The 27,500-nt window shown below is 52.2% G+C and overlaps 2 protein-coding genes and 1 long non-coding RNA gene across 6 annotated transcripts in view; 1 reads left to right on the top strand and 2 right to left on the bottom strand.

Annotated features, from left to right (window-relative positions):
- Positions 1 to 6,482: 6,482 nt before the first annotated feature.
- MRPL1 (mitochondrial ribosomal protein L1) lies at positions 6,483 to 15,842 on the bottom strand. The gene is made up of 9 exons (XM_068153796.1): positions 15,771 to 15,842; positions 15,453 to 15,564; positions 15,065 to 15,305; positions 13,626 to 13,709; positions 12,553 to 12,624; positions 12,236 to 12,347; positions 11,063 to 11,163; positions 8,112 to 8,193; positions 6,483 to 7,021 (listed from the first exon to the last, which is right to left on the bottom strand). The coding sequence occupies exons 1-9, from the start codon at positions 15,802 to 15,804 to the stop codon at positions 6,816 to 6,818; spliced, it is 1,044 nt and encodes a 347-aa protein (XP_068009897.1). The 5' UTR covers positions 15,805 to 15,842; the 3' UTR covers positions 6,483 to 6,815.
- Positions 15,843 to 17,320: 1,478 nt separating this feature from the next.
- LOC137448889 (uncharacterized) lies at positions 17,321 to 20,070 on the bottom strand. The gene is made up of 3 exons (XR_010989252.1): positions 19,906 to 20,070; positions 19,564 to 19,671; positions 17,321 to 17,592 (listed from the first exon to the last, which is right to left on the bottom strand). It is a non-coding gene; the product is annotated as an uncharacterized lncRNA (long non-coding RNA).
- A 154-nt stretch (positions 20,071 to 20,224) lies between these two features.
- The window catches only part of CNOT6L (CCR4-NOT transcription complex subunit 6 like), a 32,835-nt gene continuing 25,559 nt past the window's right edge, over positions 20,225 to 27,500 (top strand). For 2 of the 4 annotated variants that reach the window (XM_068153790.1, XM_068153787.1), the window contains exon 1: positions 23,265 to 23,415. The gene's annotated coding sequence lies outside the window, so the exon portion shown is untranslated. Of the gene's footprint in view, positions 20,309 to 23,264; positions 23,416 to 27,500 lie in introns of those variants that run through there. The other 2 variants (XM_068153789.1, XM_068153788.1) reach the window with 2 other exon arrangements.

The following is a 27,500-nucleotide window of genomic DNA, read 5'->3' as shown; positions in this document are numbered from 1 at the left end:
GGCCCCGCCGCGCTGCCCCTCCGGCGGCTGCGGGCGAAGCCAGGCACGGCCGCGGCGCCGGGCGAGGGGCAGAGCCAGGGGGAGAAGGAATGGTCCCGCCGCCCCCTCGGCAGGTGCCGGGGCAGCGCCTCGACCCCCGCCCCACCGCCAAACTTTCCCCGCAGACAAAGCAGCGGCGGCCGCGGCGGCCCCGCAAGAAATGCGCCGGAGCTCGCCCGCCCTCCGCCCCGCCCGGCTCCGCCTCGGGCAGCGCTTTCCCCCTTCTCCTCCTTCCACGGGGCCGTGCCCCCGGGCTGGGTGCGGGGGGAGCTGAGCCTCTCCTCTTCCTCCTCCTCGGCTGCTACCTGGTGAGGCGGCAGCCCAGGGGGAATCCCTCAGCCCGTCCGGGCTGCAGGGAGAGCCGCAGCGGCAGTCGGGTGTCCTGCCGTGTGTGTGCGGCGGGAACCGACCCCCTGCACAGCTCTTCTCTTTAAACAATTTCAGCCTGGCCTGGGAGAAGAATTCTACCAGAGATTAATTTTTACTGGCCTCTTAGTCTAATTCTAGTAGGTGATAGGAGAGGCAATGGCCTGAAATTGTGCCAGGGGAAGGTCAGGTTGGGTATCAGGAAAAATGTCTTTGCTGCAAGAGTGGTCAGGGGTTGGAACAGGCTGCCCAGGGAGGTGGTAAAGTCACCATCCCTGGAGGTGTTCAAGAACTGTGTGGACACAGCTCTTGGGGCCATGGTTTGATGGCCATGGTCGTGTTGGGTTGGACTCAATGATCTTGGGGGTCTCTTCCAACCCCAAAATTCTATGATTCTAGGATTCTGCTCTGTCTTCTCTAAGCAGAAGCTGACCTGTTGAAATCTAGAGAGTGGTGTAATAAAGTGATCTTCTTGAGTGAGTAGCAGTCTCAGTGCTTGCCTATTCTATTCTCTGTGTGTCTGGGAGGACAAAGCTGTAGACAGCTTTCCTGAGAGCAAAGGAAGCAAATAGCTACAGGTACAAACAATCCCTGAACAAAATGATTCTGTGCCTTCTTCCCTTCCCTGGAGTTAGGAAGTGCACACCAGAGGCAAGGCTGCTAATCAATATTAAACAGCTAAAACCATTCCTGCTTTGCTGAATTCCAAGCAGCCAAACCCTGTCACAGCTGACTGAAGAATCTCTACTGCTGGATTATTTTGCTTGGCACGGAACAGTAATGTGCCAGAGGCTATAAGTGTGCCCTAAGTCATTCCCAGCTCCCCTAGGAAAAGCCAACAAATGCTGGATAAAATGGCACAAGGCTTTTTTGGGGGAGAGGATATCACACTCACTCCCTAACGTGTCAAGGCACCGTCATGGACAGGAAGCTTGGCTTGACTTTAATGGGGCCCTGGTTGTTTACAGAGGGTTTTGTTACCTGGAAGGATGAAGGATTCAGTTCTATGAAGGAGAAAGGATTCTGTTCTAATCTAAGTGTGAGACTGAGCACTGAATGGGTCTTATCTGAGCAAAGAGAAAGCAGCTTCCTTCCGCAATATTCTGATGCTGCGATAAGGCTGGGAGCTGGAGTTCTCTCTCACACCAACTCTGCCTGCCTCTGGTTGGATTTGAGTCAGGCTCCTGCGAGCAAAGCTGCTTTCTTGTCCAATACAGGTGATTGGAGAGGACAGAGGTGTTTTAGATGTCACAGAAGCACAGAGTGGCTCAAGTTGGAAGGCACCTCAGAGATCATCTACTCCAACCCCCTTGCAGAGACACCTCTCAACAAGACTCAGCTGCTCAAGGCCTCATCCAGCCTGGCCTTGAACACCCCCAGGGAGGAGGCAGCCACAGCTTTCCTAGGGAACCTGTTCCAGAGTCTCAGCACCCTCCTACTGAAGAACTTCTTCCTCAGATCCAGTCAGGATCCAGGCTGGACAAGGCTTCCAGCAAGCTGGTCCAGTGGGAGGTGTCCCTGCCCCTGCCAGGGAACTGGATGATTTTTAAGGTCCCTATGAATTTATCTTGGTCTTAAGGATTTTGAAAGCCCTTTTAATAAGGATATTAAAACCAGTGCTCTTGAAACATGGGGCAACTCAACTTTCACTGCCAACCCATCTACTCCCAAACCTGTGGGAAAGCCTTTGAGAAGCAGAAATGTGACCCTTCCACAAAGGTTTGGGGTTTGTGCCCAGTACAGAATGACTTCAGTTCTCTTCATTCTGTGCTTCAGCTCCAGAAGCCTCACAAATACTCTTTCCACAACTATTCTTTGCTACAACTAGGATGATCTTCTTGTAGATCACTGTCCCAGCCCCCAAACCCCACTCCTCATCCCCAACGAACCTTGGCAGCTGAGTGGTGGGAAATGAAGCTTCCCTGACTACAGGAGACCTCTTCAGGTGAAAAAACAAGTTTTGCCTTACTCCTCTCCTCGTTCCTACCCCAGTCCCTTCTCTTTGGGGCTCAGAGTCCATGCTGCTAGCAAAGGAAGTCGCAGCACTCCTCCTGCTGGCGAGATGAAGCTGTCAGCAGGGAACAAAGTGGTTTGGGTTGTTGTTTTTCATAGAATCATAAAACTGGTTTGGGTTGGAAGGGACCTTAAAGATCATCCAGTTCCAATCCCCTGCCATGGGCAGGGACACCTCCCACCAGCCCAGCTTGCTCAAGGCCAGGTCTGGGCAACCTGTGCCAGTGTCTCCCCACCCTCACTGTACAGAATTTCTTCCTACTCTCTAGTTTCAATCAACTCTCCTCAAGCTTCAATCCATTCCTTCTCATCCTATCACTCCAAGTACTTGTCAAAAGTCCCTTCCCAGCTCTCCTGTAGCCCCTTTAGGTACTGGGAGGCTGCTCTAAGGTCTCCCTGGAGCCTTCTCTTCTCCAGGCTGAACAGCCCCAAATCTCTCAGCCTGTCCCTATAGGGCAGGTTCTCCAGCTCTCTGATCATCTTTGTGCCTCCAGTCAGCTGCAGGCTGAGGTACTGCCAGAAGCGTCTGCTTGTGAAAGCTCAAGGTTTATTCCTAGCAATATTTTTAGTCAGCCTTAACAGCCTTGCCCTGCCCTCCATCCTATTTAAGTCAATGCCAGTGTTCCCACATGGACAGAATTGAGGCTACAGTATCACTTTCACTCAAAAGTTGGAGGCTGACAATACCAAAGGTACTGCAGAGCCACAGCAGAACTTGGCAGCTCTGTCCCTAGGAACATGAAAATCCTTGCCCCTACCCAACAAGTTAACTTCCAGAGGTGTCCAAGGCTGATTTGATTTGACATTGCCCAGACCGTGCTCAGCTACAGCAGAGCAGCAGCAGTGGGACCAGTGCTAATTCTAACTCCCTGCACCATCAAAGAGCCCAGTCAGCAGGGAGAGCTCAGCCTTTCTTGCATCCCTTTGGAACACCCTCGTCCTGCTCTTCCATCTTTACCTCCATGGTATAATTTACAGCAAAAGCCTCATGAACTCAGTTTGACCTGCACAGATTCAAGGTTTCCTGGACTGCAAGCCCAGGTTTAGGCTGAGTGTCAGCCTAAAGCCTTCATTCCCCACAAAGGCCTGGTGATTTCTTCCTTGTTTGGGCAAATATTTCTGCCTGCACTGACTGGGAATCCAAGTTCATTGCCTGCTTCTCCTTAGTTAAACTAACAGCAGGTTCATGTAAGACAAGGTTCAGAGCAGTCATGCATCATCTGTGCTGCTAAATGTGTTGCAGCACTCCCTTTGCTCCACCAGGACCATCAGTGAACTTCTCCAATACTCATAAACAGTGAAGGATTCCAAGCCTCAGACATCAGCTGCTGCTTTCTCACCATCAGCTTTCAGAGGCAAAGAGGCTGTGACCTCCAATGTTGTAAGCTGATACTTCCCCTCAGAAATATTTTGGGTTGAAATGAAGCTGTCAACCAAATCCATCCTGGCTTGGGCTGTGCTGCTAAAAATGAGCCAGGAGAGGATGAAGAGTAAAAGTGCACTCAAAAACACAAAGCCCTCTGGCAGAGAACTAGGGCACACTGACCAGCCTGCTTCACCCTGGGCTCTGTGGGAATCAGGGAACACTTTAGGTTGGAAAAGATCTTCAAAGCTCATCCAGTCCAACCTCCCTGGCACTCAGCAGGGGCATCTGCAACTAGAGCAGGCTGCTCACAGTCCCAAACAACCTGATCTGAAATGGTTCCAGGGATGGGGCATCTCCCACCTCTCTGGGCAATCTGGACCAGGCTCTCACCACCTTCAGCATAAGTTCCCTCTTCTCTCTAATCTCCCTCTTGCAACTTCAAACCAATGCCCCTTGTCCTGTCACAACAGGCCCTGCTCAAAAGTCTGTCCCCAGCTTTCTGTCTGGCCCCCTTAAACACTCAAAGGTCGCCAGAAGTTGTCCAGCTGAACAGCCCCAACTCTCTCAGCCTGTTCCAGCTTTCCTGTCATTGCTGTGGCCTCCTCTGGCCCCACTCCAACAGGTCCATGTCCTTCTTGTGCTGAGGGTGCCAGAGCTGGCCACAGTCCTCCAGGTGAGGTCTCAGCAGAGCACAGCTGCAGAATCCTTGCCCTTGACCACACTGCTTTTGATTCAGCCTAAAAGATGGTCTTGTCCTTCCAGCCACCCTCCCACAGACCACAGAGAACCACAGAGTAGTAGGGGGTGAAAGGGACCTCTGGAGATCATTGAGTCCAAGCCCCCTGCCAAAGCAGGGTCACCCAGGGCAGGTCACACAGGAACACATCCAAATAATTCTCAGAAGTCTCCAGAGAAGGAAACTCCACAACTTCTCTGGGCAGCCTGCTCCAGGGCTCCAGCACCCTCACAGAACAGAATTTTCTCCTCATGTTGAGGCAGAACTTCCTGGGTTCCAGTTTGTGTCCATTACCCCTCAAACATCTCCCTCCTCTTGCTGAGGAGTAAGAGTGCACAGAAAGGTTTAACAGGAGGCAACTTTTAGTCAGCTGCTCTACAGTAACCAGGAGTGTGTGCTCTGATGCCCCAAGTGTGTGCAGAGTTTGCCTGCAGTACCTTTCACTGTGGAGGAACTTCCTTCAGATTGTTTCCACTTCCTGCAGTTACAACCTCACCAAAGCAGCTGGCATGGACTGGCTGGAGTGGCATGGACTGGCTAATGCCCATCCTTTCTCAACTCATCACATATTTGGGGAAGCAGGTCCTGGGCTCCTGACATTTTGCTTCTGACAGAAGATCTGTGCTCTATTTACCTACCAAAGGAGTATCAAGCAGTCATTACCAGCAAACTCCAGTGCAAAGGGTGCCTCTTATCATGCAGGACATAATAATCAGGACAGAAAACCTATTTATATTCTGCCCTGACTAACCAGAAACCAGTAAAGCATTACAAAGCATGGGGGTGTAATTAGTACAGCAGGATTAATTTGTAGCAGGCAGCGATGCCATTTTAGCTACACATTTCTGTTCCCAATTAAACTGTTGGCACAAGCAGCACACATCCAACAACTGCCACTCTGCAAGGCTGGGGACTAAGCTTATTAAAAAGGGGAATAATCTCATGTTGTCTTCCTGCCTTTCATCTCTGCTCTGTGCCAGTTGAGCATCCCAGGATGAAAAGCAGAGTTTGTGTAATGCTGGGTTTACAAATGGCTCCTTGATCAATTAGTGGCACTCCAAACAAGCCCTCAGAGCTGCAGGACTACAGCTGAACAAATGCAGCTGAAAATCTGCTCAATCCATCAGTTCCTTCTCCTTCCCTTTGCTCACCTGACTGCTGGAGGTGCAGATTTGCAGTATTCCCACTCTTGACATTTCCCAGGTAAGATTTCTGCAGGAATCTTTCTTATTCCATGCTTTGCTTCCTTGAAGGCACACCCAGCAGTCAGAGCTTCTGGTTTAAGTTGACATTGCACTTAAACATCACCATTTTTAAAAGGCAGCCATCTGCCAGAGGGAAAAATCTACCTTTTGGGGCAGAAATTAACAGACATTGGTGCTAGGGAGCTGAAAAAGCTTCACTCTACAACTTCAACTTCTGCAGAGCAGGGGAAGGAGGAGGACAAAAAGGGAGGGAGGGGAAAAGGAGGAGGACAAAAAGCAGGGGGGAAGAGAGGGGAAAAGGAGGAGGACAAAAAGCAGGGGGGAAAGAGAGGGGAAAAGGAGGAGGACAAAAAGCAGGGGGGAAAGAGAGGGGAAAAGGAGGAGGACAAAAAGCAGGGGGGAAAGAGAGGGGAAAAGGAGGAGGACAAAAAGGGGGGGAAAAGGAGGAGGACAAAAAAAAGAGAAAGGGGAAAGGAGGAGGGAAAAAGGATGGAGAACAAAGACAGATGAAGTATTGTTCCCCAGTGGGGACAGTCAAGACAACAAAAGCATTGAGCATCCTGCAATTTCAGCAGTCAAAAGCCCAGCACTATGGATACAGCACAGAATGGGTTGAGGTGGAAGAGACCTTAAAGATGATCTCATTCATCCCCTCTGCTACAGGCAGGGACATCCTTCACTAGAGCAGGTTGCTCAAGGCCTCATCCATATGCTGGTCTTTAAACTTCAGCTGTGGCAGTGGGATGGCAACAGCTCAGAAGTTACAGAAATACTTTTATTAAAGTAAGAAATAAGTGCAAAGAAAGGAAAACAAAAAGGAAACAAACCCAACCCCTAAACCACCAAAAGCCAAACCACACAGAGCAGGAGCTGCCAGCTAGCCACAAAGGGAATCTTAAAGCCTCTTCAGCTTTGACAGCAGACTCCTGTCTGGGGCAATGTTTCTTATTACACAGAATTTACATGAGGGGGAAAAAAACCAAAGTTCCCACTCAGATTAATTTTCCCTTCCCAGCAAGATTTCAGTGACAACATTTGCTTCCCAAGTTGGTCTTCAGATCAACAAGGAAACACACCAGGTACTGACAGATTACTGGGCACGTTTTTCTTCATCATCTTCTGCAACTCCTTCATCTTCTGCATCTTCTTCTTCTTTTTCCATTTCTCCTTCTTTCTCCACTTCTCCTTTCTCCACTTCTCCTTCTCCTTTTTCCACCTGAGGTAGAATTCCATGAAGCTTCAGCATCAAACCTTCGCTGGTTGAAGACCTGATGACCAACTTCCGCACAATAGGGTCTAGAAAACAAAAACCACCAAAGGTTTTGGTCACTTCTTGTGCCTCCAGGCTGATTTATCTTGGTCCCAACCCATCCTGGGGAAGCACGTGGCCAGAATCAGAATTACACCTGTGGGCATGTCTGCTGTCAGTCTCTTGTTGATCACAGAATGGCTCAGGTTGGAAGGCACCTCAGAGATCATCTACTCCAACCTCCCCACCGTGGGCAGGGACACTTCTCAACCAGACTCAGCTGCTGAAGGCCTCATCCAACCTGGCCTTGAACACCCCCAGGGAGGAGGCAGCCACAATCTCCCTGAGCAGCCTGTTCCAGAGTCTCACCAACCTCCTACTGAAGAACTTCTTCCTCAACTCCTCTAACCCTGCTTCTGCCTCAGCTTCAAACCATTCCCCCTTGTCCTGTCTCTAGACACCCTCAGAAGAAGTCCCTCTGCAGCCTTCCTGTAGGATCCCTTCAGGTACTGGAAAGCAGGTCCCCCTGGAGTCTTCTAAACCCTAGCTCCCTCAGCCTGTCCTCACAACAGAGCTGCTCCAGCCCTTGGATCATCTTTGTGGCCTCCTCTGGACTCACTCCAGCAGCTCTGTGTCCTCCTTCTGCTGGGGGCACCAGAACTGGAGGCAGGATTGGAGGTGGGGCCTCAGCAGAGCAGAGTCAAGGGACAGAATTCCCTCTCTTGCCCTGCTGCCCCTGAGCAACCTTATCTGACTGGAAATGTCCTTGCTTACAGCAGGGGGGTTGGACAAGACCTTTGAGGGCTCCTTCAAACTTGGTATCTTCTGTGGTTCTGTGGGAGGTGTCCCTGCCCATGGCAGGGGTGTTGGAACTAGATGACCTTTAAGGTCCCTTCCAACCCAAACCATGCTGTGATTCTGTGGTTGTGCCAGAGTGCAATCAGCACTCACATCAATAGGAGCAGGCACTATGCCCTTCCAGGCCAGCCACTTCTTAGACCTTGATTTACTGAGCTGCCAAACAGCTTCCTCCCCTGCCCCAAAGCACACAAAGGTGACTGAATGCCAACCCCACTCTCATCTCTTCATTTTGTTTGCTGTACCTTCAGCTCCCACATTAGAAGAGCAGTGGCTTACCATAAGTTGATGGCTTGAATGTGCAGATATCATTGATCACTGTTTTCAGATTGGCAATGATCTGCTCAGCAGGCATATCCAGCTGCAAAATGATAAAACCAAGTTAGCCATGGAGCTATGTAAAGCCCATGCTAATCAAACTGCAAGCCCTGGGCAGACATTTAGGCTGCATTTGGATAGATTGCTCCTCTGTGTTCCCTGCTGAGGAGCTACAAATCCCATTAGCAGCCTTACCCAACTGACTGGGAGAAAAAAAAAGGATTTGTTACACTTCTGTGTTCATTATCAACCTCCCTATTTCTACCCAGGAGATTAAATTGCCACAGCTCTGAAACAAGACAAGGTAAAAAGCCTTAAAACCCACTCTCTGAACAGGTGTTTTCCCTCAAAAGTTACACTAAAGTAGCTGAGCAAAGCAGCTCTGAAAGACCACAAACCAGCTCAAAACCCAAGAGCACCTCAAATGGGAGGCATCAAGAGCTTGGACAGAACCCAATGAACCACTTTAAACATCAGTTACTTCCTCTTTGCTTTCCCATTTTAACATATTCCAGGGAATTTCTGCCTTCTACATGAAGTACATGGGAGCAATGAGCTCTAAACATGCACCAGGTCTGCACCTACCCTTTTTGTTCACCTGGAGTGCCCAGGCAGAGAGGGACCTGGGGGTGCTGGTTGATGGTAGGCTGAACATGAGCCTGCAGTGTGCCCAGGCAGCCAGGAGGGCCAATGGCATCCTGGCCTGCATCAGGAACAGTGTGGCCAGCAGGAGCAGGGAGGTCATTCTGCCCCTGTACACTGCACTGGTTAGGCCACACCTCGAGTCCTGTGTCCAGTTCTGGGCCCCTCAGTTTAGGAAGGAGGTTGACTTGCTGGAACGAGTCCAGAGAAGGGCAACAAAGTTGGTGAGGGGCTTGGAACACAGCCCTGTGAGGAGAGGCTGAGGGAGCTGGGGTTCCTTAGCCTGGAGAAGACTCAGGGGTGACCTTATTGCTGTCTACAACTACCTGAAGGGAGGTTGTAGACAGGCAGAAGTTGGTCTCTTCTCCCAGGCAGCCAGCACCAGAACAAGAGGACACAGTCTCAGGCTGCACCAGGGGAGGTTCAGGCTGGAGGTCAGGAGGAAGTTTTACAGAGAGAGAGTGATTGCCCATTGGGATGGGCTGCCTGGGGAGGTGGTGGAGTCACCATCACTGGAGGTGTTCAGGAGGAGACTTGACAGGGTGCTTGGTGCCATGGGTTAGTTGGTTGGGTGGTGTTCGATGATAGGTTGGACACAATGATCTTGAAGGTCTCTTCCAACCTGGTCTGGTCTATTCTATTCTATTCTATCTCTTCATAGCACTTTGACCTCCCAACAAGCAGCTCTCAGCTTGGGTTGCAGCAAGAGCAGTGTGGCCAGCAGGTGATTCTGCCACTCTGGTGAGACCTCACCTGCAGTGCAGTGTCCAGCTATGGGGCTCCCAACACAAGAGAGACCTGGACCTGACAGAGCAAGTGATGATCAGGGGGCTGGAGCCACAGCTACAAGGACAGGCTGAAAAATCTGGGGCTGTTCAGCCTGGAGAGGAGAAGGCTCTAGGGAGAGCTTAGAGCTACATTTCAGTATCTGAAAGGGACTTACAGGAAGTCTGGGGAGGCACTGCTCAGAAAGACCTGTGGGGATAGGATGAGGGGCAATGGTTTGAAACTGGAGCAGGGGAGATTTAGCTTGGACATTAGGAGAAAGTTCTGCACAATGAGGGTGGGGAAATACTGGAACAGGTTGAGGCCCCATCCTTGGAGTCATGCAAGATCAGAGCCTGATGTGGTTGGAGGTGTCCCTGCTGACTGCAGAGGGGTTGGACAAGATGACCTTTGAGGGTCCCTTCCAACCCAATGCCATCTCTGAACCCTCAAGAAAAGGACTTGAAGCTCTCCTCCACATATCACTTGATTTTGAAGGAGACACCCCAAGTGTCCTCATTTCTTTCCCTTCTGCCTTAAGCTGCATGTCTTAAAAGGACATTTGACCCTTCCAGTTTCCCAACTTCAGCTCTACCAATTAAACCTGACTGCTGCCAACTTGTGCTTGTCAAAGACATCTCAATTACTACTAAGAAAACAGCACTGAGCCTGCTGACTTGTGTGGGAGCAGAGCATTACATCAGGCCACTGGCCAGAATTGAACTGAGAGGCAACATGAGACAGCAGCACTGAAAAGAGCTCTTAGAGAAAGGCAGCTTGGCAGGCTCCCAGAAACATCCACACTCCAGCTTGGAACACAGCAACAGATCCTCCTGCTTCTGTGCAATTCAGCAAGGACTCCTTTCTCATGGAGGAGATTGCAGTTTACAAAGCTCTGCGATTCAGTGCTGAGCAGAGAGGCACTCAAGGCTCTCTCAGCCTCCCAGAGCTTTGCCTGCACTACTCCCAGCTCTGCTGCACAAACAGGAGGGAAACTAGGTCAGGTACACAGGGTAGTAGAGAGGGTGGAGCCATCTTACACAAGCCACAACCACTGAGTCATCCCTCTGCACACAGCTCGGAGCGTGTCACTCCGTGTGTGTGCAGTGCTGCAGTCACCTCTGCCACACAGCTGACATCAACTCAGCACATGTGAACTCCAAGGGAGCCCTCACCTGGCTCTTTCTGACCCAAGATCAAGACTTCATCCATGAGAATCTACCCTTTACTCTCAGAAGGCAGGAGGAAAGGGAAACCCATGTTAAGATGTGAGGTCACAAGGAGACTACCAGCAGTAGCAGCTTTCTCTTCCTATTTTGCTCATGACTACAACTCCTCCTGCAACAGGCTGCCCAGGGAGGCTGTGGATGCCTCTTCTCTGGGGCTGTTCAAGGCTGGATGAGGCCTCCAGCAGCTGAGTCTAGCTGAGAGGTATCCCTGATCATGGCAGGGAAGTTGGAGATGATCTCTGAGCTCCCCTCCAACCTAGAATTTTATGAACTTACTCTTGCTATCCTTGTCTTGATGACATCCTCATCTTGTACTGAGTACTGAAGACCTTCTCTGTAGAGTTTCAGCATTTGGGGAATATCATGGCCAAGGGAATCTGGAAAAACCACCAAAAACAAAAGGCAAAGAAGTGGTCTGAGTGGTGCTTATTGGCACAGCAAAATGTGATAGAAAGAGAGAATTCAATCTTGCACTTCAGGCAGTTAAAACTCCCATCAAACATGCTCCATGGACAAGCCACTGCTGTCCTCATACTCTATCAATACTACCCATCTTCCCTCCTTCCTCAGCAGCCAACAGAGCAGGAAATGCAACAAAGACTTCTCTTCAAACAAAGAACCTGTTCATGTCTTATTGTTTTTCAATAAAAAGGTTTAATCCCTAATGCAACCGAAAGCCAGAAAGCCAGGGAGAGGCAGGGACACCTCAACCAGACTCAGCTGCTCAAGGCCTCATCCAACCTGGCCTTGAACACCCCCAGGGAGGAGGCAGCCACAGCCTCCCTGGGCAGCCTGTGCCAGAGTCTCAGCAGCCTCATACTGAAGAACTTCTTCCTGAGAGCCAGCCAGTCTAACCCTGCTCTGCCTCAGCTTCAAACCATTCCCCCTTGGCCTGTCTCTAGACACCCTCAGGAGAAGTCCCTCTGCAGCCTTCCTGTAGGATACCTTCAGCTATTAGCAGGCAGCTCTAAGGTCCCCCTGGAGTCTTCTCTGCACAACTCCAGCTCCCTCAGCCTGTCCTCACAGCAGAGCTGTTCCAGCCCTTGGATCATCTTTGTGGCCTTCTCTGGACTCACTCCAACAGCTCTGTGTCCTTCTTCTACTGGGGACACCAGAACTGGAGGCAGTAGAGCAGCAGAGCAGAGTCAGAGGGCAGAATCCCCTCTCTTGCCCTGCTGCCCACTCCTCTGCCTGCAGCCCAGCAGGGCTGCATGAGGGCACTGCTGGCTCAGTCACCTCTGGGATGGGCTCTTGGTCAGCTTGAGACTGAGAGGAGAGAATTGCTTCTTGCTCTGTTCTAGATTCCCAAAACTACTCTTACCAAAGACAGCAGCAGTGATCCAATCCTACATATATGTGATTTAATTACACAGCCTCATCAAAGCTTCAGTCACCTCTGGGATGGGCTCTTGGTCAGTTTGAGACTGAGAAAAGAGAATTGCTTCTTACTTTTCTTTGTGTTTGGGTACTTTCTTTTCAGTTTGCCCCTCAGGGGTATCAGCTTAGGCATTATTTCAGGAACAGCTACGTAGGAGTCCACTTGGATTTCACCTTCCAAGATCTGCAACAGAAAGCAATCAGATGCACTTGGGAATGCACTACATCACCTCAGCCCCCAAGCTGACCTCCAAGCAGGTCAGAGCAGAAACCCATCTCTCACTCTTGGCTGCCAGCTGCAGGACAGAGGTTTTCTTGGTCCTCCCCTTTCCTCAGTCACTATTTAATGTAGGAGACTTACAGAACTCTTGAAAATAAACCATAAATACCCATTTAATTAATTCAACTCCTCCCACAACAGCAGCTCCATGCTCTCGAGCTATTTCAGCTTCTTGCTCACTCTGTTGAGAGAGGGGAAACACAAAAAAAAGCAATGATTAACATCTGTACCTTGTGATTTCTTCTGGACAGCTGGGCAGAAACCCAAGCTACTGACAGATTAGGAATGGTTTAAGGCAAAGACCAAAAATACATCATGCTGGTGATTCTTCACCGTGAGAGTGGTGAAGCCCTGGAATGGGTTGTCCAGGGAGGTGTTTAAGCCCAGGCTGGATGAGGCTCTGGCCAGCCTGATCTAGTGTGGGGTGTCCCTGCCCATGGCAGGGGGGTTGGAACTAAATAATCCTTGTGGTCCCTTCCAACCCTGACTGATACTATGATTTAATATAGGATTGTTTTGGTTGGAAAAAGATCTCCAGGATGATTGAGTCCAACCACTGACTTAACACCACCAGGGCCACTGAACCACAGCAACTCCACTTCAGAGCCTAGTTAAGAAGTGACAACCAAGTCTTTCATAGAATCAGTAAGGTTGGAAAAGACCTCAAAGATCATCAAGTCCAAGCTGTCACCCAACACCTCATGACTACTAAACCATGGCACCAAGTGCCACATCCAACCCCCTCTTGAACACCTCCAGGGATGGTGACTCCACCACCTGCCTGGGCAGCACATTCCAAAGGCTAACAACTCTCTCTGGGAAGAGCTTTCTCCTCACCTTTAGTTGATTCTACAGGAGAAGAGGGAGAAAAGCCCATCCCATTTCCTGAAGAGCTCTATCAAAAGCCCTTTGCCTCCCATCTCCATCCCCTGGAAACTGTAAGGAAACATCCACTGGATGGAGCCACCATCCTCAGAGAAAGGCACAGAACCTGCTACCAAAGCCCAGCGCAAAAGAAGGCTGCTCAACTTCTTTGGCTTCAAAATGCACCTTCAAACAAAGCCAACCTGTTCCCTGCCAGGTTTGTTTGGCTTTTAACAAAAGCAGTGGCACGTGAAGCAGCTGTGTGGTAAGAGCAGGCCAGGTACAAACACCTGGAGCAAGTGGTTCAGGCTTACCCACCTCTGTGAAAACCAGGACCCTGTTGGTCTCATCTGTGAAGCGATGTGGGAGCAGAACAGTGCTGGAAAATGGCTCCACTCTTTTCTAGTGAGGAAGACAAACAGTCAAGCAAACAGCAAAGAACAGAAGTGCTGACTGAAAAGGCAAGGCAAGAGAGTCCTGTGGAGCTGCTCCCCTGAACACCAAGCTCAGCCTCAGTTTCTCTGCCCAGAGGTCATAAATGAGCAGGGTGTGTAAGTGCTGGCAGCTTTATGCCCAGTGTCTGCTCAAGTCTAAATGAAAGAGAGATGAATTAATTATGCTGCAGTTGGCCCAAGAGAAAGGGGCTGAGATGAGTGACCCCAGAGTGGAATTGCTGCCAGGCTCAGGCAGTGACAACCAGTGAAGTGCTGTAGCTGCAGCTGAGCTAAAGCATGTTTCTGATGCAAGGGCAGCCAGCAAGGAGTGTGTCTCTCTCCATGCCTTCAGAACACCACACAGCCTCCAGAAGGAGGAGCAGGAGCTCTGCATTTCTTTCACCATTGATTTTCTAGCTCTAAGGGACCCTCCAAAGGATATTTAGTTACAGGTGTAAAGAAACCAACTCCCAAGTGGCCTCTTCTCCAAATGGGAGAAGCTGAAGGGGTTTTAGGAACAGACTGGGCTGGACATCTTTAATTCAGAAGGTCAGAGACAAGCAAGGGGGTAGCACACTTTCAGTGGACATTATGTAAAACTAACACAAACCAAGAAGGGCAGAGGGGTGGAGGAAGCTTGCCTTTACACTTTGTCCCAGAACAAAACACACACATGAGTTTCATGGAATCAGACAATTGATTGGGCTGGAGAAGACCTCCAAGAGCATCAAATCACGTCCCCAAGTGCCATGGCCACAGGCTTCTTGAACACCTCCAGGGATGGGGACTCCACCACCTCCCTGGGCAGCCTCTTCCAATCCCTGAGCACTCTAGCAGCAAAGAAATTTTTCCTCATCTCTAACCTGAACCTCCCCTGGCACAATTTCAGGCCATTGCCTCTCCTTCTATTCCCTGATACTAGGGAGAAGAGATCAACCCCCACCTCACTCCAGTCTCTTTTCAGGGAGTTGCAGAGAGCAATGAGCTCTCCCCTCAGCCTCCTCTTCTCCAGACTAAGCACCCCCAGTTCCCTCAGCTGCTCCTCCCCAGCCCTGCTCTCCAGACCCTCCACCAGCTTCAGCAGAAAGCCTAAGCTTGGCCAGTCCTGAATTTCAGTCCCATAACAGCCTGTTTTCAAACCCCTCCATGGTGCTATCCTCACCTCAGCAGTGTGAGGGATGTCAAATAACAGACATATAAAGGCACAAAGCCTCTGACCGTCAGAGAAGCTGCAAGAGGCAGCCAAGAAGGCTAACAGCAGCACCTGCTCTGCACTTCAAACACAACACTTGTATCAAAACTGTATACACACTTCCAACCTACCTTCTTTAGTGCCATATCTAGGAACACATTAATGTAGACATATTGTTTGGGGTAAGTGAAGTCCAATTCCTGAAACTTCTTCAGCATTCCCACAGCCTCCTCCAAATCATAGGATGGCCTCTTGTAAAGCCACGTCAAGTAGACATCATCCACAGGTTTGCTCATCAGAGGCCTCCTCCTAGGTGCTGGTTTCTTTTTTGTTCCTTCCTTCTTGGTCCTTTGTGAGCCTTGTTTTGAAGGTCTGAAACAAAGAAAGAAATACTGAGGAGCCAACAGCTTACTGGAAGCCATCGAGGCCAGCTCGGCTGTTAGGGTAACACCGCAGACAGCGAAAGCACAGCAAACTTCCCCCCTCCAGCCCCCCCACGCCAGCGCAGGCTGCACTCACTTCGCTGCCGCAGCGTAGAGCCGGGCGGGCAGCGCGGCGCTCACCAAGGCAGGGGCGGCGGCGAGGCGCTGGTCCAGCCCGTGGAAGACCCATCCGCGACTCGGAGCCAGCACTGGAGAGAAAAACAAACACCGGCTCAGGCAAGAGCCCCGGCCTCCCTCACCTTCCCGGCGGCCACCCCAGCCCGGCCAGGCCCCGCCGCTTTTCGGGGTCGTCCCCAGCCCCACCGCCAAGGCAGAAACCACAAGCAGCAGACAGAGGAGAGCCGGCGGCCAGCGCCTGCCCCTTCCCAACGGCGAGGCAGCCAAAGCCCTTCACCTCTCCACAAGCAGCGACCCGCGGGCGCCGCCATCTTGCAGAGCCGCGGCGGGGCGGAGCCCACAGCCTCCCCAGGGCTCTTCCGGCGCTGGCCGGAAGTGCCGCGCGCTGCCGTCCCCCCGCGGTGCCGCTCTCCCCCGGTCCCCTCACCCGCCGCTGCCCGGACCTGCCGTTCCGAGGGCCCCCTATCCCCGCTGGGGGGCGGTGGCACGGGCATCACCGGGGCCTTTCGGTTCTTAAACCGGCACAAAACGTGCGGTTGGTTCCTGCACCACTGAGAACAAAGCTGACACCACCACCACCACCCCTGCCAGGGGGCACTGGGTGGGCAGAGCCTGTGACAGTGTGACCCACGAGGGCTGTGTCCCCTGTGGGTTGAAGGCAGCTGGAGCTGCTTCCCTCAGAAACAAGCATTATTCTCCCTCAAAAAAAACCCCAGAAACCCCATATTTTGGTGTTAACGTTGGGTGTTTCACTCTTAACGTTTTTTGCTGTAGGTCCCAAGTAAGAATGGAATTTCCACGCTGCTGCCACTGGCTCAGTTGCAAACATGTTGGGAAAAGATCTTCTTGGTTGACAAAGCAACCCATGGAGCAGCATCCACCTAGAAGTTTGCCTTATGCTGCTCAGATATAAATAACTATAGTCTTGTCTCTTGCTATATGCATGTTAGTGGGAGCCTGTTTATTCCACACTGGGAGCTGGGGATGTTCAGCCTGGAGAGGAGAAGGCTCCAGGGAGATCTTAAAGCAGTCTTCCAGTACCTGAAGGGGGCTACAAGAAGGCTGCAGAGGGACTGTTTGCAAAGGCCTGCAGGGACAGGATGAGGGACAATGGTTTGAAATTTGAGGAGATTTAGACTGGAGGTTAGGAACACATTCTACACCATGAAGGTGGTGGAAGACTGGAAGAGGTTGCCTAGGGAGGTGGTTGGGGCCCCATCCCTGGAGATCTTCAAGGTGAGGCTGGAGAAGGCTCTGAGCAACCTGCTCCAGTGGAGGATGTCCCTGCAGGGGAGGTTGGACTGGATGACCTTTGGAGGTCCCTTCCAACACAAAACCATTTTAGGATTCTAAGATGTGCTTTTGGGAAGAAACATCTTGATTCCCCCACTTTCATTCCACTCCCTGATAAACCCACCTCCAAGAAAATTCTCTAAACTCAGTAAAAAGCCCTTCCTGCTCCCAGCTGGGAGCTCAGGCTCTTCCTTTCTATTGGTTTGTTGGGACATCTTTGAGGGACACCTGACCAGGCAATGACACCCTGTGTTTTCCTGTGGTGCAGAGGTGATTCAAACTTTCCAGCGGCGTTTGTCTCTGAAGGGAGCACGGGCACAGCACAGGCTGTTTACATCTCACCTGGCACTCCTCAGCTGGAATGGTTGGGTTTAAAATCAGGTCTGTGTGCACATGGAAAACAAGTCACAACCAAACCACTCTGTGTTCTTCCAATGTAACTATATGCTCAGTATCTCCAGAGAAGATCAAGGCAGGCAGGTGTGAGATTGACAGGAGGGAAAGAAAAACCCAAACCCTCCTTGGTTAAAAAGTTTCAGTGGAGAGTGAACAAAACCCATGAATTTAAAACACAGAGGCAGCAGAAGTTTGGAGGAAAGGATTCTTTTTGGATGGGCTTTAGGCATGTATGTCTGCTACAGTGCTGGTGGCAGATGTAACACAAGACTCACCATGTGTTTAATATGCACTTGTGATCAGGTAACAACCTGCATCCTTTGCAGTCTTCCTCCATGACTCCTCAGCTCCCCTGTGAGCCTCCCACTCGTTAGAAATGATGTTGCTGCTGTGGATCATGGGGCTTGGCCCTGGGAGGGAAATAGGGGTCAGAGTCAATGTGCACCCATTCCCAATTACTCACTCTGAAGCCCATTTCTCTGAATCACAGAATGGTAGGAGTTGGAAGGGACCTCTGAAGATCATCCAGGCCAACCCCCCTGCCAGAGCAGGGTCACCCAGAGCAGGACGCCCAGGATGGCATCCATGCAGGTTTGGAATGACTCCAGAGATGGAGCCTCCATCACCTCTCTGGACAGCCTGTTCCAGTGCTTCACCACCCTCAACGTAAAGAACTTCTCCCTCATGTTTAGATGGGACTTCCTACGTTCAAGTTTGTGCCTATTACCTCTTGTCCTGATGCTGGGCACCACTGACAAAAGCCTGCTCCCCTCCTCCTGACGCTCACTCTTGCAGTACTTAGAAGTATCTCCTTTCAAAAGCCTTTGATCTGTTGCAGAGGCTCCTTCTGCCCTTCCCACTTAGACCATAAATGAGCTTTTGCAGTCCAGGCAGCTGCAGTAGAAAGTAAGTTTGCATACAAACCTCATGGGCCTGATCTCTTGTCCCACTCCACAGCCCTCAAACCATCTGCTGCTCCTTCAGACACCTCTCTGCACCTCTCCAAAGCTTTGTTTTTATCCCTATCACCACTTTCCTGCCTGAGCTGTCCCACAGGTTGGCATGCAAAGACCTACATCCCTCCCTGCCCCCTGGCTTCTACTTCTATTTTTCACCCCACCTTTCTCTCACAGTAAGCTCATCAAATGTGGAAACTGGCAATAAAAGGATTTTGGGGTGTCTGACAAGACAGAAACTGGGAATAAAAGGATTTGGGGGTGTCTGAGAAGACAGAAACTGGGAATAAAAGGATTTTGGGGCATCTGAGAAGACAGAAACTGGGAATAAAAGGATTTTGGGGCATCTGAGAAGACAGAGACTGGCCAGCAGTGTGCTCAGGTGGCCAGGAGGGCCAATAGCATCCTGGCCTGCATTAGGAATAGTGTGGCCAGCAGGAGCAGGGAGGTCATAGTGCCCCTGTACTCTGCTTTGGTTAGGCCGCACCTTGAGTACTGTGTCCAGTTCTGGGCTCCTCAGTTTAAGAAGGACATTGAAACACTTGAGCGTGTCCTGAGAACAGCAACAAGGCTGGGGAGAGGCCTTGAACACAAGCCCTATGAGGAGAGGCTGAGGGAGCTGGGATTGTTTAGCCTGGAGAAGAGGAGGCTCAGGGGTGACCTTATTGCCCTCTACAACTACCTGAAAGGTGGTTGTAGCCAGGAAGGGGTTGACCTCTTCTCCCAGGCAACCAGCACCAGAACAAGGGGACACAGTCTCAAGCTGCGCCAGGGGAAGTTTAGACTCGAGGTGAGGAGGAAGTTCTTCACCGAGCGAGTCATTCGGCATTGGAATGGGTTGCCCAGGGAGGTGGTTGAGTCATCGACCCTGGAGGCGTTCAAGGGGAGATTGGACGTGGCACTTGGTGCCATGGTCTAGGCATGGGGTCTGCGGTGTCACGTTGGACTCGATGATCCTCGAGGTCCTTTCCAACCTGGGTGATACTGTGATACTGTGATAATAAAAGGATTTGGGGGTGTCTGAGAAGGCAGAAACTGCAAATAAAAGGATTTTGGGGTATCTGAGAAGATAGAAACTGGGAATAAAAGGATTTGGGGGTATCTGAGAAGACAGAGACTGGGAATAAAAGGATTTGGGGGTGTCTGAGAAGGCAGAAACTGCAAATAAAAGGATTTGGGGGTGTCTGAGAAGGCAGAAACTGCAAATAAAAGGATTTGGGGGTGTCTGAGAAGGCAGAAACTGCAAATAAAAGGATTTGGGGGTGTCTGAGAAGACAGAGACTGGCAATAAAAGGATTTGGGGGTGTCTGAGAAGACAGAGACTGGCAATAAAACGATTTGGGGGTGCCTGAGAAGACAGATACCGGCAATAAAAGGATTTGGGGGTGCCTGAGAAGACAGGCTGTAATGCTGGATGACATTTACCTGTGCGTCCTTGCTGCAGCTTCCCAGGAGAGCATTCCCAGCCTCACTCAGGTCGATACAGCTGAAATCTGGGGGCTGAAAAAGTTTCCCCAGGAAAGGAACTGCTGCCTGAGGAGAAACCAAAGCAGCCGATGAGGAAGCGGCCGTCTGCACCCTCAGACCCCGCCGAGCCCTGCCCACCCCGGCAGCCATCTCTCTCTCCCCCTCCGTAGTTTGGAGGCGAGCAGCCCCCCAGAAGCCACCCCCAAAGCCACGCCACGTCCCCCAGGGTGACGGCAGCCTGCTCCTCGGCCGCCGCTCGGCAGAGGGCTCCCGGCTGCCGCCATCGGACCCGTGCGGTACCAGCGTGCTCTCGTCCCCGCGCGGCTTTCGGGCGCCCCGCCGCTGTCCCCCCGCGGCCGCGGCGCGCCGCTCCCGCCCGGCCAGGCGCTGAGAGCAGCTGCGGGGCGGCGGCCAGGGCGCGGCGTGAGCGGCGGCACGGCCCCGCCGTGTGCCCGGGGTCTCCCCCCCGCCTCCTCCGCCCTACGACGGCTCCGTCACCGCCCGCCGCCCGCCTCCCGCCGCCTCCCCGCGCCCGCCTCCGTCTCCTCCGCCCTCCGCGCCGCCCGAGCCCCGGCCCCGCGGCTCCGTCCCCGGCCCGGCCCCGCTCCCCGGCGGGCCGCCGCCTGCATGTCGTTGCTGCCCGCCGCCGCCGCCCCGCCGCCCCGCCGCCGCCGGCCCCGCCGCCCCGCCGCGCCGGATGCAGGTGAGCGCCGCGGCCCGACGGGGCCTGCCGGGGCCGGGGCCGGGGCCGGGGCCGGGGCGGGGGGGGGGGGAACGGCCCCGCGCCGCCATGTCGGGTCGGGCCCCGCCGCCGCCGCCCCGCCAGCACCGGGGCCAGCACCGGGGCCAGCACCCGGGGCGGCCGCCGCGGCCTGGGCCGCCTCGCATCCGCCGGCGGCACACGGAGCCGCGCGCAGGGGCGGGCGGCCGCGGGCATATCCCGGGCGAGGGGAGGCCCCGCAGGGCAGTCAGGGCACCCAGCCAGGGGCCGGGGAGTGAGGCGGGCGCGGGGGTCCTAGCCCTGGGGCCGGCGGCCGGGCATCGTCCCCGGAAGCTGGGCCGCCTCGGCAGCCGCTCGCCCGGGCCGCTTTGGAGGGTGGCAGGCTCGCCCTGCAGCCCCCGGCAGCGGGGTGAACTGGGGTAAAGCCCAGCTGCGGGCTGACCCTGGCCGTGGGGTGAGCGCTTGGCCTCCATCCTGCCCTTAGTGCTGGCCAGCGTCCCGCGGGGGGACCTTCCCCTGGCGCTGGGGGGGACCCCAGGCTGTTTCTAGGGAGCCGCAGGTCTCACCGCTTCCCCCGCGGTGGTCCCCGGCGGTCCTGTGTGGGGCAGAGGGCAGGAACGTCCCCTGCAAGGAAAACTGCTGCCTGCAAACGCGAGAACGCACTTCAGACGCTGAGTTTTGGCAGCAGTTCGGGGCTGGCTGCTTAAACTTGTGTCCTCCTGGTGAATACGGCGAAGGCAAAGGGCTTGGTCGCCTTCTGCCACACCGAGTCTTATCTGACCCTCTGAAATCTTCCGTTGATTAGCCTTTATCAGGCTGGTTTTGAAACTTTGAATAGGCTGCGTGTTTGCTTTGGGGAGTTCGGACTTCTAGTGCTGATAAGAATTGCAGGTGGCCTTGTTTGAGCCGAGGGGGGAAAGCTGTCAAAGCCAAATTCATACCTGTGCTGTCTGTCCATCCCCTCTCTGCGACGCTCTGCTGCTCACAAAGTGCTGCCCCACCAACCTAAACCCACGCTGGAGGGGACGACGCCTCATCCTGAAGTCGCTCCTGCTTACACTTCTTGTCTGTGTAGATATGGCTGATAATGAAAGTGCTGATAAGGTGTCTGGTTTTGGCCTCTACAGCTCCTCTGGAGATGTTTGGGTGTTGGTTTTTTTTCACACACCCCCCCAAACAAAAGTACATGATTTCCAACGGCAAAGCTTCGCCCTGTGATGCAGCCCAAGGAGTTCCTAGGAGCTGGATCCCCATTTGGAGGGCCAGAAAGCTCTGAGGAAGGTGGAGGGCAAGCACAGCCTGGCCAGGGATTTCAGTTCTGCGTCCTCCTTGTCAAAATGAGACATTGATGCTGCTAAATCTCTGAAGCAGAGCCTGCTTTTGGGTCCAGCCATGTGCTGGGGATCCCTCACTAAACATCCAGGCAGGCTTCACATTTGAGGTTTACTTTGTGCTGCATGCAACTGCTGCAGCTTGACCTGACTTCCTCCAGCCCTTCTCCTTTCTTTCTTCCCACACCTCCAGCCCCTCTCCTTTCCTTCTTCCTGCACGTTCAGTCCTTCTTTCTTCCTGTACCTCCAGTCCCTGTCCTTTCCTTCTTCCCACACCTCCAGCCCCTCTCCTTTCCTTCTTCCTGCACCTTCAGTCCTTCTTTCTTCCTGTACCTCCAGTCCCTGTCCTTTCCTTCTTCCCACACCTCCAGCCCCTCTCCTTTCCTTCTTCCTGCACCTTCAGTCCTTCTTTCTTCCTGTACCTCCAGCCCCCTCCTTTCTTTCTTCCCACACCTCCAGTCCCTCTCCTTTCTTTCTTCCTGCACCTTCAGTCCTTCTTTCTTCCTGCACCTCCAGCCCCTCTCCTTTCCTTCTTCCTGCACCTTCAGTCCTTCTTTCTTCCTGTACCTCCAGCCCCTCTCCTTTCCTTCTTCCTGCACCTCCAGCCCTTCTCCTTTCCTTCTTCCTGCACCTCCAGCCCCTCTCCTTTCCTTCTTCCTGTATCTCCAGCCCCTCTACTTTCTTCCTGCCCCCCTCTCCCTTCCACAGCCCCACACAGTGGACAGCTTTACTCATTACTGAGCACCAGCAGGTTCAGGGGCACCGAAGCACTTGCCTGTAGCTTTCCTTCTGGGTGGTGGGAGCGTATTTCCAGCTGGAGGTTGTAATTTTGCTGCAGAGCAGACGAGCAGAGCCCGCTTCTGACACCTGGCTGCTCGGGAACGCTGCTACGCATCGCCGTACGCACGGCAGGCAGCAGCGTGTCGCTTCATCCACGCAGAACTGAGCCTTTGAGCCCCAGCTTGGGTCTTAAATCACCTCCAGAGCTGAGTGAAGGTGCCAGGAGCCCTGTTAGACTTTGCCTGTGTGGTTTCACTGAAGAGTGGGAATTTTGCAGAGCTTTGCAGTGCCCGTTAAGCACTTTCAGTTTCCTTTTCCTGCTGTTAGAAGAGGGAGGGCAGGCTGCTGGGAGTACAGCAGAACTTATTTATTCTGTTTTATCTTTTCTTCCTACAGGGCCTCCTGCTAATTTAGTTTGTGTGTTTAATTGAAGGCTCAAGTACAATGTAAATGGCCAGTAGGCACTGCCACGTCCTTAAGCTAAGTTTAGGGTTTCTCTGTACTCGGAAGCGGAGATCCTAGCGTGTCAAGCAGCACAGGGGGAAGCTTACCCAGCGTCAGAAAAAACTTCATTTGGCAGCAGCAGGGACAAACAAACAAACCAACCAACCAACCACCCACAGACTCATTTCAGGGGCTGCTGAGTTTCCCACCAGGTCCACACGACCAACTTCTGCTGGCACAGCTCTGTCTGCGAGCTCGGTGACGGAGCGTGACCCGTGACTGACATCGCTGTGCCAGCAGAAGTCCCAGCTGCAGAAGCAGTTATCTGCAGAGGTGCACTTTCACTGATAGAGCTTGTTTTCGTTTTTTAAAGGGTGTTTTCCCCCTGTCCTGGGGCCTGGTGTGATCAGACATTTAGCTGCTGGGCTTGCAAGGGGACAGCTCGGGGTGGCTTTACTTTTGCGTGGCTCTCCTCTTCCCATCCCCGGTCTGGAGGAGCTTGCTCACCTGTGCAGTGGGAATTCTCTGGTGGAAGTAAGTGATGTTGTGACTGTGTTTGTTTTCTTTCCATTCAGAGGTGTTTGTAAAACTTCCCATTGCCTGGGAGAAGCTGGGATTTCAGGTCTTTTGTTGTTCCCCCTCCCCTCCCCCCATGTGGGCTCTTGGTTGGTTTTCATTAACAAGCTTGGGCAGGCTTTTGACCAAGCACCAACGGTACTTGGTTTTCACACCCTTCTTAACAAGAAATAAGCCAGAAAGTGATCCCAAGGTGGGGGTGGGCTCTGGTGGGGAAATTAAAAGGCAGTGTTGGAGAAAAATGATATTAATTTGCACACTTAATTGAAACCTAAAACACCAAGAAGAAAAACTTAGCTTTAGGTAGATGGCTGCAGCCTCTGTCTTGGCTTTTTTTTTTGTTCAGAGCCTCTGTCATTTTTTGTCCAAGGGGCACAAACAGGGAGGTGTATTTCACTTTTTCTTCTTAAGAGAGGGCATTCTGGTTTCAAGTGGTCAAATGCTGCAGCAGTAAAGTGCCTAATTTTAGAGCAAGCTTTCTTTAACAGCCAAATAAAAACCCCAAACCAACCAACCCACCCCACTGCTTAGATCACCTGTGACCTCTTGGACACTTCTAGGGTTACTGGAGTTGAAAAAGGGAAGAGAACTATAAACAATTTGCTTGCTATTTATTGGAAGGAGAGCTGCTCTGGGGTGCCAGACAGTGCCCTCCAGGGCTGTAACCTGATTTGCAGAGTACTGGGAGAGCAAGTGGAGCAGTGGAGGTGAGGTGTTTGGGAGCAGAAGATGGCATTTGAGGAAAAAAAGAAGTTAAAAATATGTCTTAGGCATATTTAGATTCAGGAGGATTTGCTGTGGATTTACTGCTTTAAAGCATTAACTGCTAAGCCTCTTGTAATAGTTTTTTTACACCCCCCCCACCCCCCCCTCAAATTCTGTGGTTCTCCTAATGCTGGCCTGTAATCACGGCCTAGGTGCTTGTTACTCATTTTCTTCAGTCTGACAAAGTGTTTCTCCCCTCTTGAGCAGATGTGTTGGTGCTGTTAAGGGAGACACCTCTCCTCTGCAGCTCTCCACATCCTCTGCACCACTCCTGCTCAGGCTCGGGGACCAGGCTGCCTGGATGTAATGCTGCACTTACCTTGCTCAGCATTGCCAGCTGTCAGCTCTGGAAAGCTGGGGAGGAATGCTGGCTAAATCCCACGAGGTTATCAGTTAACATACGTGTCAAAACATGCAGCAGGCTGCTGTGCTGCTGCAGCCATGCCAGCAGAGCTGCTGGAACTTTGCTGCTGCTGCTGCTTTGCTCCCAGCCCTGGCACGCATCGCTCCCTGCGCTGAGCCACTTCTGCTCACTGACCTGATGGGAAAGAAAGAAACCAGGAGGTGGATGGAGGCTGCAGGGTGTTCAGAGGAGTTTTCACAGGAACATAAAGTTTTTCACTGTTGAGCCTGCTCCAGGGCTCCAGCACCCTATCAAGACAGGTTGTGGAATCTCCTTCTCTAGAGAGGTTCCAAACCCCACCTGGATGTGTTCTTGTGTGACCTGCCCTGGGTGACCCTGCTCTGGCAGGGGGGGTTTGGACTGGGTGATCTTTGGAGCTTTCTTCCCATGCTGTGGTTGGCAGTGCCAGCACTGTTTTAACTTCACCTTTTGATGAATTCTTTGGGTTTCAGGGATTTGTCTGGACAGCTTCTCTATCTCACTTGCAATGATAAAGAAACTGTCTTAAGACATTTCTTCATCACTATCTTGAGCTGCTGACAACATTTCTGGAATTTACTTTCTCCCCTTCCCATCCTGAGGGTGAGAGAGCTGGATTTGTTCACCCTTGAGAAGAGAAGGCTCAGGGGAGACCTTATTGCCACGTTTCAGTACATAAAGACTGGCTACCAGGAGGATGGAGACTCCCCTTTGACAAGGATTCCCATGGAAAAGACAAGGGGTGATGGGCACAAGTTACTGCTGGGGAGAACAAGCCTGAGGGAGCTGGGGCCATTCAACCTGGAGAAGAAAAGGCTCCAGGGAGACCTTAGAGCAGCCTTCCTGAAGGCAGCTACAAGAAGGCTGCAGAGAGGCTGTTTGCAAAGGCCTGCAGGGACAGGACAGGGGACAGTAGTTTGAAATGAGAGAAGAGCAGATGGAGATTGGATGTGAGGAACAAGTTCTGCACCATGAGGCTGCTGCAACACTGCAACAGGTTGCCCAGGGAGGTAGCTGAAGCTCCATCCCTGGAGATAATTCAAAGTGAGGCTGGAGAAGGCTCTGAGCAACCTGCTCCAGTGGAGGCTGTCCCTGCTGACTGCAGGGGGGTTGGACTGGATGAGCTTTGGAGGTCCCTTCCATCCCAAACCATTCTAAGACTCTAGGATTCTGTCATGCATGTGAGTGCTTTTACTAAGGCTTGTCACCCCTGTGTGTGCAGAAGGAGCAGATAAGGCTGTGTGTGCTCACCCTCTGCTTTGGCATTTCCTGATGCAAATGATTAATGCTTTGTGTGATGGCAGGGCACCCTAGCTGCTCGTGCTTTGGTTTGTTGTCTGCCTGTGAGGGAGCTTTGGACTTTCTCTGAGAAAGGTGTGCAGCTTGCAGAGGTGCTTCAGAGAGGAAAGGAACCCAAGTCAGAGGTCCCTGGAAAGGTTGCCTCAAAAAGTGATGCTGATTGAGGACTCTGGTTCATTTGAGTAGGGCTTTTGGGTTTCTGTTTGGGTGGGTTTTGGTTTGGGGTTGGTTTGTTTTGGCTTTCTTTATTTGCTTGGGTTTGGGGTTTTTTTAAGCATTTCCCTTTTCACAGCTTCTCTTAGGCTTTCTGGGCAAGGCCATTGTTGGGATACTGCATTCCTGCCCCAGAGCTTTTCTTTAGTTCAGTTGGAATGAGGTAGGAGATGGGTTAGAAAAGGAGCCCTTCACATGTAGGGATCCTCTAGTTTGGGAGTAGAGTTACAAGAGAGTGAGAACCTGACAGCAGAGGCCTTGAGCAACCTGCTCTAGTGGAACCTCCCATGGCAGGGAGGTGGCAGCTGGATGATCTTTAAGGTCTGTTTCAACCTAAACCACTCTATGAATGTATGAATCCATCAATGTGAGAATAAAAGGGCTGCAGGGCTCTACCTTCCTAGGAGAGCAGCAGGGAAATTTTCACTCTCCTCTTCATTTGTGAAAACTAAACAGGTTGGGGAAAGGGAAACTTCCACTCTGAGCACAAGAGTGAGGGTAGGGCTGGAGGAGAGAGGAAGAGGAGGGAGTTTTGTTCAGTGCCTTGCTGCTGAAAGCAAGCTGAGGTTAAAAGTGGTGGTGTCAAAAAGAGGAATTTTGGGATGAAGACAGCAGCACTGCTGCCTGGCTCCAGTTCATGGAGGTTCACTTGAAGGAAAAGCTTGGGAATAAGACACAATCCCCAGGAAGGACTTTCTGAGTCTGTGGGGTGGTAGATCTTCAGAAGGGTTTTTAGGTTTGGCTTCCCCCTCCTCCATCGGCAGCTTGGGGATTGGTAAATCCTTGTTTACAGTCGTGAGGCAACTAATCCTTCAGAGTCATCATCCCTGCTGATGGGAGGCAGGATTATTCCTCACCCTAAACCAAACAGAAAGGGGAACCTGTTGTGCCCTCAGCTAGGAGCAGCAGGAAATTTTACATCTGGGAAACTACTGGAGGCAAAGCAGCCAAAGATTCTTTGCCCCTCTCAAGTTAGACACCCACCTGAGGTCTGTGTTGGAAAGGGGAATAACAAACCAGAGCTCCACAAGCACAGCTCCTGGCCACCACTCCTTCCACAGCCACCACTGCAAGTCAGCAGCTCCCCAGTCTCCTGCTTCCAAACTACCTGAAACTAGATATTCAATTAAATGATCTCAAATGACTTTTAGAGGGAAAAGCCCCAAATGGTGGGCTGGGGTGGCTCTGCAGCTCGCAGAGGAGAGGAATGTTTAGCTCTGTGTTGCTTCAGAGGGGGTTTTGTTATCCTATTTGGGACAGGCAAGGGAGAAGCAAGGGGAATTGCTTTCTGCTTAGCAGTGCACCTGTCATGGAGGACCTGCCCTGTGGGGACAGGCTGGGAGTGTTGGGGCTGTTCAGCCTGGAGAAGAGAAGGTTCTGAGGA

This window comes from Melanerpes formicivorus, unplaced genomic scaffold (genome assembly GCF_026170545.1).
Source record: "Melanerpes formicivorus ecotype bairdi unplaced genomic scaffold, bMelFor1.0.p_v2 SCAF_27, whole genome shotgun sequence".
NCBI classification, from domain to species: Eukaryota; Metazoa; Chordata; class Aves; order Piciformes; family Picidae; genus Melanerpes; species Melanerpes formicivorus.
This window is presented reverse-complemented; position numbering and strand designations above follow the sequence as displayed.

Excerpts from the sequence above, each read along its gene's own strand:
- MRPL1 (XM_068153796.1), bottom strand. The coding sequence starts at position 15,804 with ATGGCGGCGCCCGCGGGTCGCTGCTTGTGGAGAG. Across the intron at positions 11,164-12,235 it reads GTACCCAAACACAAAGAAAA|ATTCCCTTGGCCATGATATT; the intron begins GTAAGAAGCAAT and ends TGGTTTTTCCAG. Across the intron at positions 8,194-11,062 it reads TCAAGACAAGGATAGCAAGA|CTGGATATGCCTGCTGAGCA; the intron begins GTAAGTTCATAA and ends ATCATTTTGCAG.